This window comes from Arachis stenosperma, chromosome 10 (assembly GCF_014773155.1).
Source record: "Arachis stenosperma cultivar V10309 chromosome 10, arast.V10309.gnm1.PFL2, whole genome shotgun sequence".
Taxonomy (NCBI): Eukaryota; Viridiplantae; Streptophyta; class Magnoliopsida; order Fabales; family Fabaceae; genus Arachis; species Arachis stenosperma.
Genome location: NC_080386.1, coordinates 129,941,992 through 129,959,764, shown reverse-complemented (window position 1 = coordinate 129,959,764; position 17,773 = coordinate 129,941,992). Strand labels below are relative to the sequence as shown.

The 17,773-nt window shown below is 35.2% G+C and overlaps 2 protein-coding genes across 4 annotated transcripts; both read right to left on the bottom strand.

Moving 5' to 3' along the window:
- Positions 1-7,098: 7,098 nt before the first annotated feature.
- On the bottom strand, positions 7,099-10,427 carry LOC130957734 (pentatricopeptide repeat-containing protein At3g53700, chloroplastic-like). The gene has a single exon (XM_057884578.1). The coding sequence runs from the start codon at positions 10,425-10,427 to the stop codon at positions 8,967-8,969; it is 1,461 nt and encodes a 486-aa protein (XP_057740561.1). The 3' UTR covers positions 7,099-8,966.
- Positions 10,428-11,665: 1,238 nt separating this feature from the next.
- On the bottom strand, positions 11,666-17,544 carry LOC130955838 (uncharacterized). Of its 3 annotated transcripts, none has more exons than XR_009076918.1 (8): positions 16,668-17,544; positions 15,866-16,012; positions 14,358-14,707; positions 12,775-13,519; positions 12,569-12,665; positions 12,427-12,481; positions 12,186-12,307; positions 11,666-11,891 (listed from the first exon to the last, which is right to left on the bottom strand). XR_009076918.1 is itself a non-coding variant. In XM_057882817.1 (7 exons), the coding sequence occupies exons 1-7, from the start codon at positions 17,242-17,244 to the stop codon at positions 12,245-12,247; spliced, it is 2,034 nt and encodes a 677-aa protein (XP_057738800.1). In that variant the 5' UTR covers positions 17,245-17,544; the 3' UTR covers positions 11,961-12,244. The 3 variants fall into 3 exon arrangements, 1 of the variants encoding a protein (XP_057738800.1); XR_009076917.1 differs by having other exon boundaries at positions 11,677-11,916; XM_057882817.1 differs by lacking the exon at positions 11,666-11,891 and having other exon boundaries at positions 11,961-12,307.
- Positions 17,545-17,773: the final 229 nt, after the last annotated feature.

Sequence of the window (17,773 nt, the reverse complement as noted above, 5' to 3'; positions counted from 1 at the left end):
AATAAATTTAAAACATAAATTTAATAGATTGTTTTATGATTATTAATAATAACGTTGGTCTTTATATATATAAAATAATAATAATAATAATAATAATAATGTTAGAGGTTACATAAATAAAAAATATATATTAAAATTATTGTAAGATTATTCTGGTTATAAAATGAATAATAATTTATAAATAATGAATAATTGATCAGTTTTATAAATAATTTATTATTATTAAAATTATTCTGGTTATATAATGAATAATAATTATTATTGCAAAATAAATAGATTTTAGAGGTTTGTCCTGTTGTACAAAACACATATATGAATTTTATAAATAATAGTTGTTATTATAAAATAAATAGATTTTAGACATTAAAAAATATATTTTTAATGTATGTAAAAACAATAATTAGATTTATATTTTAGGTTAATTAATTTTTGTTATAAGCTAATAAATATGAATGTAGGATTTTTGTATAACAGATTTAGTATGTATGTTTGAAATACAATTATACTCGTAGTTATAATGAAAATATAATATTGTAGGGTTTACGGATGTTGATATGTGACTACTTAATACCGCCGGATAGGTATAACCAAATTGTTGAGGGGCATTTATGGGAGACTGGTTTTTATCATGTTTCCCAGATTTAAGTTATCCAATATCAGTCAGCAATGATTAATGTTCTAATCGAGAGATGGCGGCTTGAGACTCACACATTTTATTTTCTAGTTGGTGAGTGTGCTGTGATATTGGAGGATGTGACGATAATCCTTGGTCTGCCGACAAATAGTCTTCTTATTATAGGACCGACCATGAGTAGTTTTGAGGCCTTAGAGACCGAATGCTTGCACCAGTTTGGGGTTGCACCAAGGAAGATAGATTATAGAGGAAGCTTCATAAAGTTGACGTGGTTTAGGGGTTTGAAAGATCGCATAGTCTTGACTGATGATATTCACATTTAGAGGTATGTAAAGTGTCAGGTAATGTTATTATTTGGGACAATTCAGTTTGGAGACAAGTCGGGTGCAGCTGTATACTGGAAATTTCTGCATTTGCTCTGTAACTTCGGTTTGATCATACAATTTAGTTGGGATCGACATGCCTTGCACACTTGCATAGATCATTGTGTAGGGTAACTCATGTCGACTGCAAGGAGATGGATGGTCCACTGATACTTTTGCTTACTTGGGTTTGGATCCGTCTACAATTTCTTACGCCAATTCCTGTCAATCCTCGAGTGTTTTCAATTGCAAACAGGTAAAATGAATTACTGTATTTCTTGAATAAGTGTAGGAAATTGTATTTTATTTTTTACAATATAAGTTAACTAAGAGATTGTCTAACGGCAGGTGGCGTAACTGGGACCGTAAAAACTGGCCTTACAGATATCATTCTCTTGCTCACTATAGGAGGTTGTTGGATGATTTGTAAGAAGAACAAGTATGTTGTAAAAAACTAGTACCTAATTTTGCTTGGTCAATGAATTATTTGTTGTGTAATCATCTTATACTTTCGATGTGTCCAGTTTGTTTGTTAGGCTTATGGCATTAAACACATTGAGCCAGACATAATTCCTTTAGACATCAGTCATCATTCGGTTATTTGGAGTGCCACGGATCCGCACTTGGACCACCACTTTGACGACATCTACTACGGCTATGGCTCTTGACATCGCATTGCTTGCATCGTCTAGGACCATGCAACATTCGAGTGTCCATCTCATTCAAGAAGCGAGTCATCTTAGGCCGATATTTGGCTACCCGTCTAAGGAACGGATTGCCAACGAATCGAAGTCCATGATAAGCAGGCCATGTTGTAGGATTTTTCAGTGGTCTAAACCTATCTCTGTATACTCTTCGAACTTGGTCCATCTTATATACGTCATGAACGTACACTTGCCAATCCAACCACTGATTTGCATAACAAGTAAATACATGTCAACACAAAATTTGGTCAACCTAGAATTCACTACAGTCGCAACGTTGTCGGCGTATGTCAACTGCATACTCCATCCCACTGGCATCTCACGTACTTCAAAGACTTCATTTTCTCTGACAAAGAAACTAACCTGGATGATTTCCAATGCTTGTTGATTTGCATGCAACTTGGAGGTCACAAGCTCAGAGAATACATGTCCAGCATTAATCCGAGCCTCAGCCTCGGCTCTTTTCCTAGTGAACAACTCATTCAGTCTGTAAAATATTGCCTTAATAAGCGCAGTGACTGGGAGATTGTGTGCCCCCTTCAAGACAAAGTTGATGCACTCCACAAGATTGGTGGTCATATGACTCCATTGGTATCCACCATCAAATGCCAAAGCATACTGCTCACGTGGAATCCCGTCAAGTCAGTTGGTGTAGGCCTCACCCCTTTCGCGTAATCGTTGATAGCGCATCAGGTACTTCCGAATCGTCTTCGAATATCCTATGATAAAAAAAAGTCAACTACGAACAACATTCTTTTCAAATGTACTTATATTAATAACAAAGTTACTTTTATTCAATCTTACCGATATTGACGATAAGCTTCTGCAGGTAAGGTGCCTTGAACTTCTTAAGAAGTTCGACTCAATATGCCTAATACAAAACATACAGGAGACCAAGCCCCATTACTACGAGTAATAGCTGACCTGATAGATTCGTGTTGATCCGAGATAAGTCCTACATCATCACTGTCACCACATGTTGTCGCAAGTTACTAAGAAAAAAGTACCATACCTCAGAAGTCTCTCACTTCACTATGGCAAATGCAATAGGCATAATATTGTTATTACCATCTTGTGAAACTGCAACCAACAAACAACCCTTGTATTTTCCATACAAATGAGTCTCGTCCACCTGCACTACCGACTTGCAATGTTTGAATACTCTAATACAAGGATAATAACTCTAGAAGACTCGATGTAGTACATGGATATCAGAAACCAAATCATCCCCTTGGCACGCAGGCATTGTTTTTAAATGAACCACTGTTGATGGCTCTTTGTTACACATGGCCTCAAACCATATAGGCAAAGTTTCGTACGAAACTTTCCAACCTCCGAAAATCGACTCCACTACCTTCTGCTTTGATAACCATGCTTTGCGATAACTCATGGTGTAGTTAAACTTCAACTGTACTTCCACAATGACTGATTTCACCTTTATAGATGGGTCAACCTCTACCAACGACTTAATTACTTTTGCAATTGTCTTGGAATCTAACTTCGAATGGTCTTAAGAAATAGTATATTTGGTACAAGTGTGACTATCATTGTACCTCCTTATCTCCCAGCAGTACTTCTTCTGCATTTTGGTAACCCTGATCAGCCAATCATAACCTGCGCCATATTATGTACATTTAGTATAGAATGTCGTCAGTTCCGACTCATACACCTGATAATCTACATCTATACAGATGGTATAATCTTTCATTGCCTTGATTATTGCCTCCCTCGAACTGAATTTCATTCCCACCGTGAATTCACCATCCACCACAATAGAAAGCTCTGCTACAATCACACTGCAAGATATATATTTTCATAAATAATCATTAAATATATATCTTAACGGTTAAAATTTCTCTATACATTATAAATAATAAATTGTTTATTATCTATACAATAAATTAAATATTGTTTATTATCTATACAATAAATTAAATATAAAAAAGCAAAAAAATGCTGCTTAATAAATAAATAACTATACAAAGATACGATTTAATCAATTAAAAAAATACACATAAATAATTAATAAACTTTAACAGATATAATTATAGTCTATATTTTAGCTATTTTATCTAAATAAAGAACAATAAAGTAATAAAATGCTATGTAACAAATTATAATCTACAGATCACATATGTTACTCATCTGACCTATTTGATCTCTTACTTCAAACTATCACATAGCTATCTTTCTTTACATACCTGCATTCATATATTGAGAAAACTCTGGTGCATGCATAGCCTTCAAATTCAATGACCACATGAAAGAATGCTCCAGAAACGGATGCTGGTTTGCTAGTGCATTTGCAACACCTGCCACATCTGCGTTCATAGTGCCGTCAGCTTCATCTTCGTCTTCACCTGGACCAACAATCTTATAGTTACTTTCGAATTTCTCCTCGCTATCACTATTATAATTTTCCAATTCAATATTTCGGTCCGCTTCAAATTACTCGAACTCAATATACAGCTTGATGCATGATACTCGGTGGCGATTTTCAATATACATTGAAAACATTTCATGTATGCTCGCTTCATCTGTCACATATTTGGTTTGAAATTTAACGAACCCACCAAATACAGATAAAGGATACATGTACAAAATACACGATACTCTCATAGATATTTGAGAATCTATTTTCTCACAAATCACACCTTTTAATTCCTCAAATGACAATATGAATGGAATAACAACATCTAATGGATTTTCACATACAAATTGAATTCCTTCATATGTTTGTAATAAAATATGTCCATAACAATATATTTTTAACATAACTTTATCATCCATGATAATATACGTATATAAAACACTCTCAATCTCACTATTTTTTTTTTTGAAAGAATGGAGAAGAAGAATGAGAGAAGAGGAAGAAAATGACTTCCTGATATTTGAAATAGACGATGAAAAAGAAGAAGAAGTGGGGAGCTATGGAAAATTGGCTTATATATATAAACAAATAAATCGGACGGTTTGACCGTTTGTTGCCATTTCAATTTTTTACAGAAAATAAATCGGACCGTCCGATTAGTGTTCTCTCAAGTTAAACAATTTTTTTAGTTTAGAAATCGGTGGGTCCAATTTCGGTTCCCCATAAATTTTGCTTCACACAAATCAGACGGTTCGATTTGTGTCCCTCTCTCTCTGCAAAGAAATTGGACGATCCAGTTTCTTCCGCCTAAATTAAAAAAAGCAACACTGTCACAACATTGTATATCCCCCCAAAGTTTCATAACTCAGCGTAACTCATATGTGATCCTCATATAAAAAAAAATTAGCCATTTAAAGATGACAATACTCAATAAAATTGAAAAATTCTTTGTGAAGAAGTAAAAAACTAATGCAGACATTTTATATTCTCTGGGTTCTTTTATATTGACTATTAAAAAAATATTTGAATACATTTTGCATATAAATTGTTTTATAAGACTTGGAATCTGAAACCCGTATCAAATTCAATCAGTAAAAAGTAGGAGTGTACATGAATCGGATTGGGTATAGTCGAAAATACGATTCGATCTGCACAATCTCCATCGGATATGATATCTGCAATTTTTTTGTGTCGGATCCAATCCGATTCGCACATTTGCGGTTCGGATTGGATATCGAGTATATCCACATAATTGAACATTCTCTTTTTAATCATATTTGTATGTAAAAAGTTCAATAAAATTATTTTTTCACACTTTTAAACCTATTTATTCCTAAAATACTTTTAATCAAACTTTTTCTGAATAACAAAAATAAAATAATACAATATATGAATAATAACTACTAACTAAAGTATACAAACAAGTAAATATAATACTAAACATATATATATATATATATATATATATATATATATATATATTAATTATTATTGTGCAAATCTGCGGATGTAGAGCAGATATCCGCGATCCGATTCTTAAAGGGTGCAGATCGGATTATATCCGATCCGATCAGCCTACGGATCGGATTGTATCCGCAATTTTCGAATTGGATGCGGATATTTACCACAAATTTGCAGATTCAATCCGATTCATGAACGCTCCTAGCAGAAAGCAAATAGCCAAGGTCATATCTTAAGATTATTTAACTAAAGAATTTTTTTCTCCCACGAAATGACGAAAATAGTAATTAACTAGATAGATTGTGTAAGTGATCCTAAATTTTAAAGACTTTTTATGTCCAATGCAAAAACTAAGCACACAATATTTAATTAAGAGAATAGAAATTTATTTTCCCCAATTACTCCTTGAGTTTTTTGTTACCAAGAAATTTAAATCAAATCAGAAGTACAGACTGTCTTTGATACAACACACACACGTTAGTTGACTTTATTAGGGTGGTTGTTGTTATTCGTCAATCCAATAAATATATACACCTAAAATTTGAAATCAATTTTTTCTAAAGTCAGAACACTAACAAAGTAAAAAATGAGACTAATTATCTTTAAATCAAGATAATAAAATTTACGCATAATGTAAATTATAAAATCAATAATAATAATAATCATATCATTACTTTTTCACTTTATTCATTTTTTTATTTTAGAATATATACATTTTTTTCTAAAACTTTAACTCAACTTATAATCATGCATATTGGAAAGTTTGAATTAGGTGAACCAATTGTAATTTCAGTTGACTTTCAAACCTTTAGAAAAGAACAACCTTTCAATACGCAAGTCTGGAGCCTAATGATTGACTTTCTAAATATTTTCCACGTGAGTGCTTGTCAAAGATATGCTAAAGGGAATGAAAATGCAAAATGCTAATACTTTTCTTAAGAAAAAGTATAGAAATTAGTTGATATTAGTAAATTTTTTTAATTTTAAAAATTCTTATTTTGTTAGAGGGTTTAATTAAAATTTATAAGTTAAAATTTAAAAATTTAAAAAAATAAAAAAATAAAAAAATTAGTTTCTTAATATTACTCGTTTTTTAAACATTGGTCACAAACCGACACGGTGAAAGAAGAAGGTTGGCATTATAATTGAAAACGGAAAGCTAACAATTCACAAAGTCAATGGACTGAAAAGAAAAGAGACCCGGGGGGGGGGGGGGGGGGGGGACGTTTATTGTTTGACATGACCACAAAGCAAAATTGTATCTATGAACCAAATCATGTTCATATATGGTGCAAATTTGGTTTCCGATGCCCTTTTTGTTTTTGTTACCTTGCGAAGTCCTAATTATGCCCGTATTTACCTGGTATCTCCTCTTTAACCAACTTGGGTTGATCGAGTGGTCAACTCACTCGTCCGCCTAAATAAGTGTCAAAAGTTCGAAACTTACCTTGTGCATGGAGTAATTTTTTGGCCAGCGATAAACTTTTAAATGAAGCTCATATTAGTCATTGACTTGTCGAGCTAGAGGATACCGTGGGCAAGCATTAAAAAAAAAAAAAACCTCTTGGCCAAGGCAAACCAAGCCACCTTATCGTTGTTGCAATATAACACGCGTAAACAAAGAAGAAGCAAGGTACTAATCAACAGGCCACTGCATAATCTCACATGCAACTACAGCCACAGAAAGAGGAAGAAGTGGGAATCCACTTTTAAAATCAACAGCCGGGCTCATTTACAACGCCAAGTCGCCAACAACCCCAGATGAATAAGAAATGCGTCAATGATGTCATTCTTTGAAAAATGATAAACAATAAAGCCTTTTTCACTAAGTGAAGGTGATTACATAAATCAGATACGTTGGTTCATTCTACTGGAGACCATGTCAATGGCTCATTCTGAATGGATTTGCCTATAGTTTTGTTCTCAGACTTCCCTTTACCATGTCTAGGCTATCCTCTACCTAATCTACTCCTTACTAGAGCTTTTAAAGCTGTTCTACATGAGGCAAAAAAAGAAAAAGGTGAAAGATTTTGACAAAACGAGACAATTGGACAAATATAAATGGATCAGAAAAGGTGGCATATGAATTTCAGGGATAGAGATATCAGTATAGTGGAGATAGATGTACAAAAAAATGTCCTTATATCTACTTTGGGAGTGACATGAGACAGGACCAAACCATTGTTGAATGCTGCCGAAAGGCCACCGGCAACGGCGGTGGTCTAGCAGGGCAATGAGGTCAATATTGCGTTTCCAATGTCCCCCACTTCTTGGAAGTATCCAAAATACATGAATTTTGTATCCCAAGACCAGCTGTTTAAGTCCTATCTCTCATTTCAAACACTCTTCCAAAGGTTGACTCCCTGTCTCCCTCTATATACCCTTTCTCCATAAATAAATGCTACCAAATATAGCAATAGAAAAATTTATAGAGACCTGTCATCTACACTAACAATTTATAATTCAACTGATTTTTTATTTTCTAGTCTTATTCATTTCCTTAAAGATTTGCTAACCCTATATGACTCTACTTGAGCTTCATCAGGAATTTTGATGGAAACAGAATTCTTTTATGATGCAGAGGTTTTGGTTCTGATTCTGATTCTGAGTTTAAGCACGTTATGATCAAAGTTTCCAGTGATTAAACAAAGCTGCTTACACAGATTCCCCATATATTGCATGCGTATCTACTTATCATCACCAATATATAAGAATCTTTCTATCAGAAAGTGGAAATAGTTGATAAATAAGGACAGGAAAAAACTAATCAATCTTAAAACACACAAGAAGCGTATAGTAGTTAAGATATCGCCCTACTGATGTTATCATCTACCTTTGTTTTACTTGTTGAAGAATCTAAAAAGACCCTATCTAGAGAACTATACATGATTTTGTTCTTTTTCTTATGCTATTTCATTTTATTCTCTCTCTTTAATAACAAGAGCAATTTATTCTTACTGATACAATCCGAGCAACACAGGTACACATAAAATTATTTTTGCCCCCAATTTCAATCTTATAGTTACTTTCAAGCAAGAGGGAAAAAAATTGATTAAAAAATTTAAGGATAACTGGATATATAAAAAATTCATGCTCCATAAGATATACTCAAGAAACCCGGTGATTCACAGATTACAGCAGACCCAGATAGTCATCATTGGTGGTGAGGAAAAGGTCATTAAGTCAGGTTTAGTGTCAATTAAATATCCGAAAACATAATCTAGGGATCCTTGATGAGTACCTGGTGGATGCAATAGTAGATCCAGCCATTCCTTGTTTGACAGGTACCTGAATTGAAATCACGCGTACCAGAATGCAAGGAAAATATTGATGAAGCAACAATCTTCAGCCATCCTCTCTGAATGCAAAGTCAATACTGAGCCAATGTTGAATGACACTAAAGCATCACATGACATGAATGTCACAATAGTTCTTCATTTTTCAATCAAGTTCAAGTATCTTCTTGATAATTCCATAGACAAATCCATTTCATTTTTCTTTTGAAGACGCTTCCTTATCTTCATGTACACTGGAAAATTTGGTTTAAGACCCTTATCCATCATCTCAAAGAGAATCTTCTGCGCAAGTAGAACATTTCCTGTCTTCAAATGAAGGTCAGCAAGTAAGCTGTAGTTTGCATTGCTGGAAAAACTCCGCTTAATGGTAGTACCAACCACGTATTCATGCGCTTCCGCATATTTTCCTGAAGCAAAATAACACTTTATTACCGCAGCATGAGTTGAAACACAAGGTTCAATACCCTTCAGCGTCATTTCATCAAGAAGTTTTGAAACTAAATCAAACTGGTGATGTTTACATGATAAGTTAATAAGAATATCAAAGGTGCTTGCATCAGGTCTACCACACTCTTTTTCCATAGTTTTAACCATTTCAAAAGCTTCTGCAAATTTACCATTCTTGCATAGACAACTAATCAACAAATTATAAGTAAGTCTGTTTGGATCACAACCACTTCTCTTCATCTCGTTTAACAAATCCTCTGCTCCTTTGCAATCATCTCTCTTGCACATTATACTTATTAAGATATTATAGTGATTCACCTTCCTTCTCATTGTTCCTAAAACAAATTTAGCTATATCAACAAACCCCAAAACACCCAACATCTCTATCAATAACCGAAAACCAGAACTTTGACATACCCCACCAACCTCATTTAGCACACCAATCATTTTCGTTACACATTCGACTGCAGAAGCCTTGTCCAAACACAAAAACAGCAAGAATCCAAAAGCATTTCGTCTCAAGGGGACCCTTTTAAGGTTAAATTCATTCAAAATTGGAACCATAGCTTCATAATTTCCCAAGAGACCACAGTTATTAACAACCAAGAAACCTATCTCCGGATCGCCACAAATCTCAGCATGGTTGTTTTTCAGCCAATCAAAGAACCTCAATGCTGAAACTCTCTCAATTGCCAAGGCCTTCAAAACCTCAACAACCAAAGCATTAGACAAACGCAAGTTCATCCTATTTAACCTAATCCCTAAATCATTCGCATCCTCACGAATCAAGGCAACAATATCAGAAACTTCACCAGATAGTCTACCACGGTAAGAAGAATAAGAGTTCGAATACGAATACGAATACGAATACGAATTCAAATATAAATACCTATGAGTGGAAGGTGAATGCAAGTGAAGAGCAGCGCTGGAGCATGTGGTGGCATAGTTATGAATATCAGAGTGCATAGTAGAAGAAGAGGTCGGAGTAGAGAAAAGGAAGGATCTTGGGGAGTGGAAAAGGCGGAAGAAAATTGCGGAAGGTGAAGAAGTGATATTGGAGAAGAGAAAGGTGGAAGAATAAGAAGGAGGAGAGTGAGGAAGTGAGAAGAAGAAGAAAAACCTAACGGTGTTGAACAATTTAGGAATTACCATAGCAGAGTGAAGTCGGCATCGATTTCGTGAAATTCGCAACACTCTGTAAAACTGGATTGTGTTTTATTTCTTGACTTATATTCAGGTTGCGTTGCTGAAAAATAAGGGCATCCTTTCCGTCCAAATTCCATCCAAGCTCTCTCTTCCTTGTTAAAAATTTGAACTAGAATGGGTGGCAAAGAATATATAAGATGTTACCATAAATGTTATGATAAATAATTCAGACAAATATATTAAAGAATTTATCTAACTTATGTCTTAAAAATATATGTTAAAATAATAAATAATTTTTTTAAAAAAATACAAAAAGTTTTAAATATATTTATTTTATATTTATTAAATAAAAATATTTAAAATATTCTATTAATAATAATCTTATTATATATCCTAAAAATACATATTAGCTAAATCTTATATTAAATTATTTAATAATTTTAAATATAAAATAATTTTAAATGAATCCCGCTATGGAGTTAATGGAGTATTTGTACAACGTATACAATAGACTATTTATTTGACCAAATATGAGTTAAAAAATGAAGGATAAAATACTACTAATTTTTCAAATACAATACATCCATACTATCCAGAATAACTATCCGGGTATCAGGGATAATAAATATTTGATCTTCTATTGAATTGAATATTCCTAAACCTCTATTGTACATATTGTACAAATATTCCATTAGCTCCCTATACTTCCTCATTTTAAATAATCACTTTTTTAAATAGGTACATCATATGATAATCAATCTCCATATTTGCTTAAGTGATTGAGTGTGTTAATCGCTCGACTAATTCCTAATTACTGTTATTGTTATTAAATAAACGAAAGCTTTATTATCTAGATGTGAGTTGATAGTTAAATAAATAAAGCTAACATAATATTAGGGTGCATATGGCTGAATTTTGGAAAAATTACATTGAAACTTAAAAAATTAAAAAAAAAATCATCTTTTCAAATTTCTTTTTATAATCTTTCAAAAATAATTTGAATCTAAAAATGTTATTTTGAAGTTAATAAATGTATCATAAAAATTTCTTACTTCATAAATTATGCTAGCGATTTCCTTTGTGTAATTCAATTTTTTAATAAATACACACCAAACAAGAACAAAAAAGCAACGGCATCAACTCAATCAAGCCTATGACATCAAATATATTGCAACGATAAATGGTTAACTCTTTGAAGGAAAAAGTAGCAGAATGTAATGATATATAGTATCGTTTGATCCATTTAACTGATCCTAAACTAATGGAATAAAATTTGTGGTTGTGATCGTTACATATAAAAAAACCTTTGTTATATAATTGTTTTCTTACGTCAAACACCTCTTTTTTAAATAGTTATTGTTTGAAAATAAAAGTTGAAACATGAAAGGAACAAGAATATTTTTGAATGGTTTGAAACAATCATTGCCCCCCGTACTCTTTTTTCTATTTTGGCCTTCTGGACTCCTCACCCTGTATAAGATAAAATGTAAGCACTCTGCAGGGGAACAAGCTACGGTTACAGCCGGTCAAAACTAAAACTTGGCAAAAACCCAAAACTGTAGCATAATTATGCAAAACTTGAATACATAATTTTGGAATGAGAATGCATACTAAATCTGCCTGGAGAGGCAAAATTTTGCACTCTTCGCTTGGACAGGCAAATACAGAATTGTAAGTAACTTCAGAAGAGAAAGGTACACTACATCACATTATTCCAAGATGGGGGAATAATACAACAACTAAAATCTTTAAATTTATTGTTACCATGATTTCAAATAGATTTTGGAAGCCAACCAAATTGAGCCGATCCACAATTGCATAATTTAAATCCAGACCTGCTCTCTCCCATATTCTCTTACAATTACAGGAACACTTGTGGGGGGCACCTGCCATAATAAAAATGTCAATCAAAAATTGAATTATCATATGATCCAAGTGTGAAGATATGAAATGAAGTGATAATGCATGTTGAGAATGTCAACATCTTTATAACTCCAGAACTTACCATGCCATAATCTGTGACTATCATTGAAACATAATCTGAAGGTGTTGCATCATAACTGCCAATAATGTATAAGGAGAAACCAGAAGGTTAGAGTGAGCAAATGACAAATTCGCATCGTATTTGGACAATTTAAAATGCTTACATCAGATTTAAAAGTTGTAGATTTTCAACATTGGCCCAACCATCCAAGTAGTTGACATCCTCTCTACCCCGAACATTTGAAATTATATCTGGATCACCTGTAAAAACATCATAGGAACATCAACATCTTACAGTCACAAGGCAAAAGGTCAAATTATAAATCATAAAGAGGATCTTCTCATCATCTAAAATTATCATTATACATACCAAGTTCATTTGAGCATATCGAATCCAGCTGTACCCTGTCATGAAATTTATAGGCCTCACAACATACTATGACAGGTACACGGAACGCATGAGCAACCATTGCAACACATGCAGTCCCAACCCTTGAATATACGGTTCCATTAGACAACACTGACGAAGCACCCAGAAAAACTCGGGTAACTTCATGCATTATGTATGAAACAGCATTTATATGAGTGTATTCACAGCTAAGACCCTTCTCCAGAAGCCTCCGAAGTAAAAGCTGTCCTCTAAGCTTTGGACGAGAATCAACTACAACAACACGAAACTGTTTTCCCAATTCATGTGCATGTAACAGTATCATTTCAACTGCCGATGATGATCCATAAGTTAGAAGAACATCACCATCTCTTATTTTGGTGACAGCATGCTTGACTATCACCTTGTTGGCAAGTACAATCTTCTCACTTATAAAACGCTCAATATCTGACTGGAGAGAAACTTTGGCTTCTGACTCGGACAGGGTCAAAGGTAGCTTGGCTATCCGACTTTTGAGAAATCTAATTGCATTTCCCATGCTGATTGAAATAGGCCTACACTCATTTAGAAATGAAACATAACTACCTATTTTTGCTGTTAAGTCTCTCACAAGAGTCTTCTCAGGTGGAACTCTATAGTCTTTTATGGCTTCTTGAAATGCTTGAAACATTGCAATACAACGAGCATTAGCACCACATATATCGCCAGACAGATACTGCAAACCCACCTAACAAACCACAATGAAGATCATTAAGATTTTTATTGCAAATGCAATTTGGAGGAGAGTTCAAGACACTGTTGTGCATTAAAATGCAAGACCAGAACAGATTATATTGAATATATCACTATAGGCCAACATCAATGTGCCTTGAGGGAAAAGCTTGAACGGGAAACATGTCCTACTCTCTTGTCCTTCTAATCATCCCATGGAGGCCTTGAGGGACAAGCACTATTCTTTATTCCATGTGGCCACATTAACCATTTAACCATTGTTTTCTAAATATTAACATCCCAACAATTTATTGATGTTAAAATTTGTTGAATAAACTTAGATATACTGAATTTGGAGTTACTGGAACCTCGGTTTATACTGAATTTGGAGCTATTGCAACCTTGGTTTCAGTACCCGTATCAGCAGTTACATAAACTTGGGTTCGGTGGACTGAACAAGGGAAACAAAGAAACTTGGGCTTATGGGTTATGGGTTTCCTTTAGTCATGCCATCAATATTGTATTTTTTATGACAAACTGAGAAACAACTGTGAGTGCTAAAGTTAATATATTCTTACTCACAATGTTGAGCCACTGAAACTAGATATGGCACGCAAAGAGACAACTCAGGAAGAGTACACAAGGATTAACTTGCAATTCTAAAAAGTTGTTGGACTCGGTTTTAATTATCTATATTTATTTCTTTCATATGACCAGTTAATTATTTATCATAATCATTACATATAACAATAAAAAAAACTAACAGTGGTCCTAAACATGGGAGGACCTTATATGAACATGAAGTGTAACATAGACGAAATAATGGATAATGGATAACAGAAAACCGCAAATACCTTATAAACAGCTGGATGTACAGGATCCAGATGAAAAAACTTTGACTCTAGATCTGGAAGCTGACTTCCGTGTTCATATTGTGGTAAATGCCTGAACAACTCAACTCTGTTCCTAGCTTCAGTTTGTTTCACCACAGCTCGTCGCTTAGCTTTCTCCACTCGACTCTTGTCATCATATTGCATTCGTGGTTGAGGAACATCCTTCTTTCTATCCTTTTCTGGAGGACAATCACCACCCTTCTTCTCAGATGCTGCAACTGCAGCATTATCAACTTTTGGTGTGGGCTTGGCAGCTTTAGCTGGTTTTGCATTCACTGAAGTTGCAGCTCCAGATGCCTTGTTGCCTTCAGCTAATGACACATTTTTAAAACTAGCTTATTAGCATCATCATGATAAATAATCGGTATAGGGAGAGAAAAGAAAGGGAAATTTTACATAATATTAATACTCTCAAAAGGTATCCAATATGGACTCTGTTGATGAAGGTAAAAAATAACAAGAAGTAGCCGTATAATGACAACAAAACTTTATTCCACTAGGTAGAGTTTTTTTTTTTTTTTTTTTTTCCACAGTATCCCCCAACCCGACAGGTCAAGGACTAATCCGTCGCAATACTGAGCTCCATCTAAGAGTTTGCCGTTGGCCAATGGGTTGCTGCATGCACAAGGCGGGATTCGAACCCTGACACTTGCTTAAGCGGACTAGTGAGCTAACCACTAGACCAACCCAACTTGGTTAGGTAGAGTTGGTTAGATGGACCACATAGAACCATAATGTCCTGTCATTGTGTATATCAGTGTCTAACTCATCTATTTCTACTTGGATCTCTTTTATCTTCCAAAATTTTCCGCAGTCTCTCTCCCTCTACCTCTGCCTATCATCAGGCTGTCTCTATTTGACCCACTCTCGTGGGTTTTTCATCTCTCTCAATGTCCAATTCCAAGTTTACCAATTGTAGAATGAGCTCCCTTAAACTTCCACCCAGCAACCCTCCCGGGGAAAAAAAAAATCTCAAACAAAGAGAGGGAATCAAATGGGATACTCAATACCAACCAGAGAAGGACAGCTCATCCGGTCTATTAAGGAGCTGTGGGCCCATTGACAGGCCTAAATTCCCTTTGCCTAATTACACCACTAATCTTCTACAATCCCCCATGGTTGCTCTATAGCACTTCTCAATATCCGTATGACTTGAATTTGCATTCCCTTCAAGGGAACAAAGTTGTCTACTACTTCAACCAACCCTTGTTGATCTACGCATCCAATTTTAGGCATGGTTAAAATTAAAATCATTACAAAACACAATACAAGTCCAGTGAATCCTGAGGAATGTGTCTATTCTAAATGAACCAAGTCCTATTACTAGTCATACAGCCATATATGAAAAAAAATAAACATAGAATTGCATAATATGTCCATGGTAAAAGAGTTTTCAATAAGCTAGCTTAAGGTGGAGCCACAGGCAGGCAAATTAACATATCTAACTAAACTAGAGCATGATAACACACCTTTTGCAGCAGCCTTTGCGGCACGTTGAGATTCTTGAAGAGCTCGCCTTTCAGCTTTTGTGGTCTTTGGTTTTTGTTGTTTTGAACCAGTAGATTGGTCTTTTGCTTCCACAGCTGACCCTCCTCCTCTGTTTGCTTTCTCTTTTTCTAAGGGAGATAGAGGAACAAAAATAAGAAATGAAACAAAAACCAAGCTATAACAGATCATAAATGGAGGCAACAATTCCATCAAAATTCCAAACTTGCAAGAAAAGATTATTTCATGTCCAAAATTCAAAAAAAAAAAATTCTAACAAAAAGATTAGTTTATTGAATTTGAAACCACCTGTTGCCAAAGATGCTCCCAAAAAATAAATAAATAAAAGAAGATTAGAGGTTTGAAACAGCATGCCACAAACTCTATGGTCAAATTAAGACAAATACTAATTTCAGTTCCATTTTTGGTGAACACTAGATTTGATATATTGACAGGATTCAAACAGTATCCTAACTTATGCCTTATTTTGTGCCTCCAGAATCCAGCACTAACTGTTTTCACAAGACCCAGAGACACTCCTTCTCCCTTTACAAAACTTACTTATGGGTTCTTCTCAATCTACAACGAATAAAGTTTTTATATCACTCAGTTTCTTTACTCTCACTATTTCAACATAGCATATACCGACTCAGACTCAGATTTCTACTCTCGCACCACACCACTTAAGAGTTTTAAATCTAATGCATATTCATAATGACAATTTGAGATCAAATTAACAATCTAACAAACATATAATTTAGAAACAAGAATTCGAAGCAAGCTCACCATGAACCGCTAGCGAATCATTCACCACGGACACGGTGGTCAGCTCACTTGCCGGAACACCAACGCCACTACCACCGCCACCGCCACCGCCAATGCCACTAACCTTCTTCATCGCCGTCAGGTCGAATCCTCCGCGGGGAAATGACGACGCCACTTTGCCGGCATTGTTCCCCTTATCGCCTCCGCCACCATGGCGCTCAAAGAAGCTCCCTTCGCCGGCGGCCATCCTGCTGGAGTACGAAGAAGAAGCTGGAGTCGCCGGCGACATCGGTGCGGGGAAGAAATCGCCGAAGCTACTAACTCCGCCACCGGCGAGGGAATCTGCGCGGAGAGGGGACGCAAGCGTGGGGCGGGCGTTGATGACGAGATTGTCGGAGAGGTGGCGCGGCGGAGGGATCATGACCGGAGAGAGCGAGTTGGCGGATTGTGAGACGTCGGAAACGGGAGTAGAGTGTGTCGGGTCGGGTGGACCCGATTGAGAGCGTTCGGGCGGGGCTCCAGGAGTGAAGAACCCGACTTGGCGGAACTTGGGGACGGGGTCGATCGCTGAGCGCGGTGCTCGGCGAGAGGGATCCATAGAGAAGAATGAGATTAGGGTTTTGGGTTTGGGTGGCAGGGAAAAAGTTTTCTAAACGAGTCAACAGAGTTTAAAGAAAAAAGGATGGTATCTTTATTTTTCCTTGTGATATTTTCTCTGAATAATTTATAATATAAGATGTAGATAAAATGAAAAAAAAATGGGGATTCTTTTTCTTCCTTTTTTTTCCCTGGGGAATTTGGATTCTCGCTTGGTGAGCTCTGAGTTGAGACTTGAGAATCCGATTCTTAGCGTATGTTAAGTTCCGCTGCGCAGTCAAATTTGTGCAGATGTTGCACACCACTTCGATCAGAATCAGATTTTGCGGATTTGTTTTGGTTAATACCAAAACACTCCTTAGATTTCAAAATATTTACAATCTGACCCAAATGTTTGCAGATATTTCATGCCACTTCAAAATTGAGTGGAAGTTGCATGCATTGCTTTCCACCCTAATAGGATAGTCTTATACTCTTATTACACATCTAAATTTTTTTTTAACAATTTAAGTCCAAAATTAAGTTCATCT